General features: G+C 33.8%; 1 protein-coding gene across 2 annotated transcripts in view; it reads left to right on the top strand.

Moving 5' to 3' along the window:
* Positions 1–2,208, top strand: part of LOC106873066 (uncharacterized) — a 38,338-nt gene that overhangs the window by 10,027 nt on the left and 26,103 nt on the right. For both annotated transcript variants that reach the window (XM_014920294.2, XM_014920285.2), the window contains exon 3: positions 1,436–1,632. In XM_014920294.2, the coding sequence (XP_014775780.1) occupies positions 1,436–1,632 (197 nt within the window). The remainder of the gene's footprint in view (positions 1–1,435; positions 1,633–2,208) is intronic.

Genomic DNA, 2,208 nt, shown 5'->3' with positions numbered 1-2,208 from the left:
TGTGCTACTCCAGACTGATGAAGAGCAATAAATTCTGAAACTAGTTCAAATTCTGCCGAGGTCGACCTTGCCTTTCATCCTTTCAGGGTCGATAAATTAAGTACCAGTTGTGTACTGGGTTGATCTAATCACCTGGGCCCCTCCTCCAGAAATTTCGGGCCTTGTACCTAGAGTAGAAAAGAATGGTTATGTGAGGAAAAGAAAGGTGGACAATAGTTACATGTGAGCAACAAGAGGGAGAAAAAGCAAAAGAGGGAGAGAGAGAGACAGACAGATAGACAATGGTGAAAGAGGGAGGAGGAGAAAAAGGGAATTAGAAAAGGATGGAGAATGAAAACAGTATAGAGTAGAGGCTCATCAAAAGGGTGAAAATGAACTTACTTGGAAATGGATGTGTGGCATTCAATTAAAAAATAATAACTAATCACTAGCCACTACACATTCTTTATTTTCTCTCCTTGTTTCTTTCTGTGTTCCTTTCTGTGGAAGAGCGTAGGCTCGAAACGTTAAAGATTTTTTCACTTCCCGAGCGTTATACTAATACATCTGTTTGTTATCTACACCACCTGTCTTTGTGAATTCTCCCTATATATATATATATATATATAATGCATATATGGGTATAGGACATCACCAACTGTGCAACAACAGGAAACACAGAAACAATGAGAGAAAAAATAGAAAACAGGACAAGTAAACACAGAGAAAGGACCATATATATATATATATATATATATATGAAAACGGGAGGGTTGGTGACAAGAAGGGCATATGACCATATAAAATCTGCTTCAGAAAATCTATGCAAGCATGGAAAAGTGTACATTAAATCGATGATGGTGGTGGTGTTGATGATGGAAGTGGTGGTGATGAGGATGATGATGGCAAGGATGATAATAATAATGATGGTGATAGTGGGGTGAAGTTTCATTTGAGAAATTGTTCTTTTGTTGAGAGCATTCTAACTTCCTTTTTTGTTTTCTTTTGCATTTTAGCATTGATGGAAAGAATATTGAAATGTAGAAGACAATGGTAGAAATAACTTTGGTCATAGTGATTAAGTAATTTTTTCTACTACTTTAACATCAACCACTCTGTAATGAAATTAGAGCGGATGTTGTTAAAAAAAAAAGAATTAGATTCAAATTTAAGTCTGATTCATGAACAAAACATGTAAAAAAACAACAACATTTCTTTAGACAAAATGAGTAAATAATTCAAATTCACATGATTATTCATGTTCTCATATTCTTTTCAAAACAATTTCAATGTTCTGTACTAGTTTCCATTGCATTATTATAATGGTGTACCAGCCTGGCCACAGAATACTAGAATAGAAAAGTAGACTAACTTTCCACTCTGTAAAAGTCTTTAAATGTTTTAAATATTACAGAGTTAAATTGATAAATTTGTTTCCCTTTTTTCTATTTGCCAGACACTCATGCCACAATATGGGATGTAAAAGCTTGTTATCCTCAGGTTAACCGCACTTCAGTTTACATTATTTTTAACAAGGGACAAAAGAAGGCAATAGCAGCTTCAAAGGATCCCAGATGCTTTGAAACAACATTTAAATTAGGTATTGCAGAAAAGCCAAGATATATTCAGCTTCCTCACCCTATGGTCTATGAGGTAAGTAAATTAAAACACACACACAAATATACTAATATACCCATGTCATCAAAAATCATTCTATTTTAAAAGAAACAAACTTAAACAGGTATTTAATTACAGCAATGACATAGCATTCATTCTGAAAAGAAGGAAAAATGTAAAAAAATTTGTAATGTCTTCACTTGACAGCTGTCTCAGGAAGGCAAGATTTATGTTACACTTGGCTTCCTTAGTATACATTCTATATATTTGAACATAAACTTGGATGCAAAGAACTTGAAAATATTCATCTATAAGGAATTGAACTTAAGGCTCTTTTCATTTGTCTGCCTCTGAACTATGCAATAAATACTGATGTAAACAATAAGTATCAAATTAATAAGTTAGAAGACCAGAGAAGAATATATATATATCATATATATATATATATATATATATAAGCAAAGTTAATTCTCTAAATGAAGTATTAACAGTAACTGCACGATAAAGTGTAGTATATTGCCACTTAAGTGTGGCTGACCCCTAGGGGTGGATGTTACTGTTGCTTTTAGCCCCAGGAGGACATCTCCTCCAGCTGGCTTATCGACACACAAC

This window comes from Octopus bimaculoides, chromosome 12 (genome assembly GCF_001194135.2).
Source record: "Octopus bimaculoides isolate UCB-OBI-ISO-001 chromosome 12, ASM119413v2, whole genome shotgun sequence".
Classification (NCBI taxonomy): domain Eukaryota; kingdom Metazoa; phylum Mollusca; class Cephalopoda; order Octopoda; family Octopodidae; genus Octopus; species Octopus bimaculoides.
Note: the sequence above shows the minus strand (reverse complement) of the source record. Positions and strands in the feature narration are given on the sequence as shown.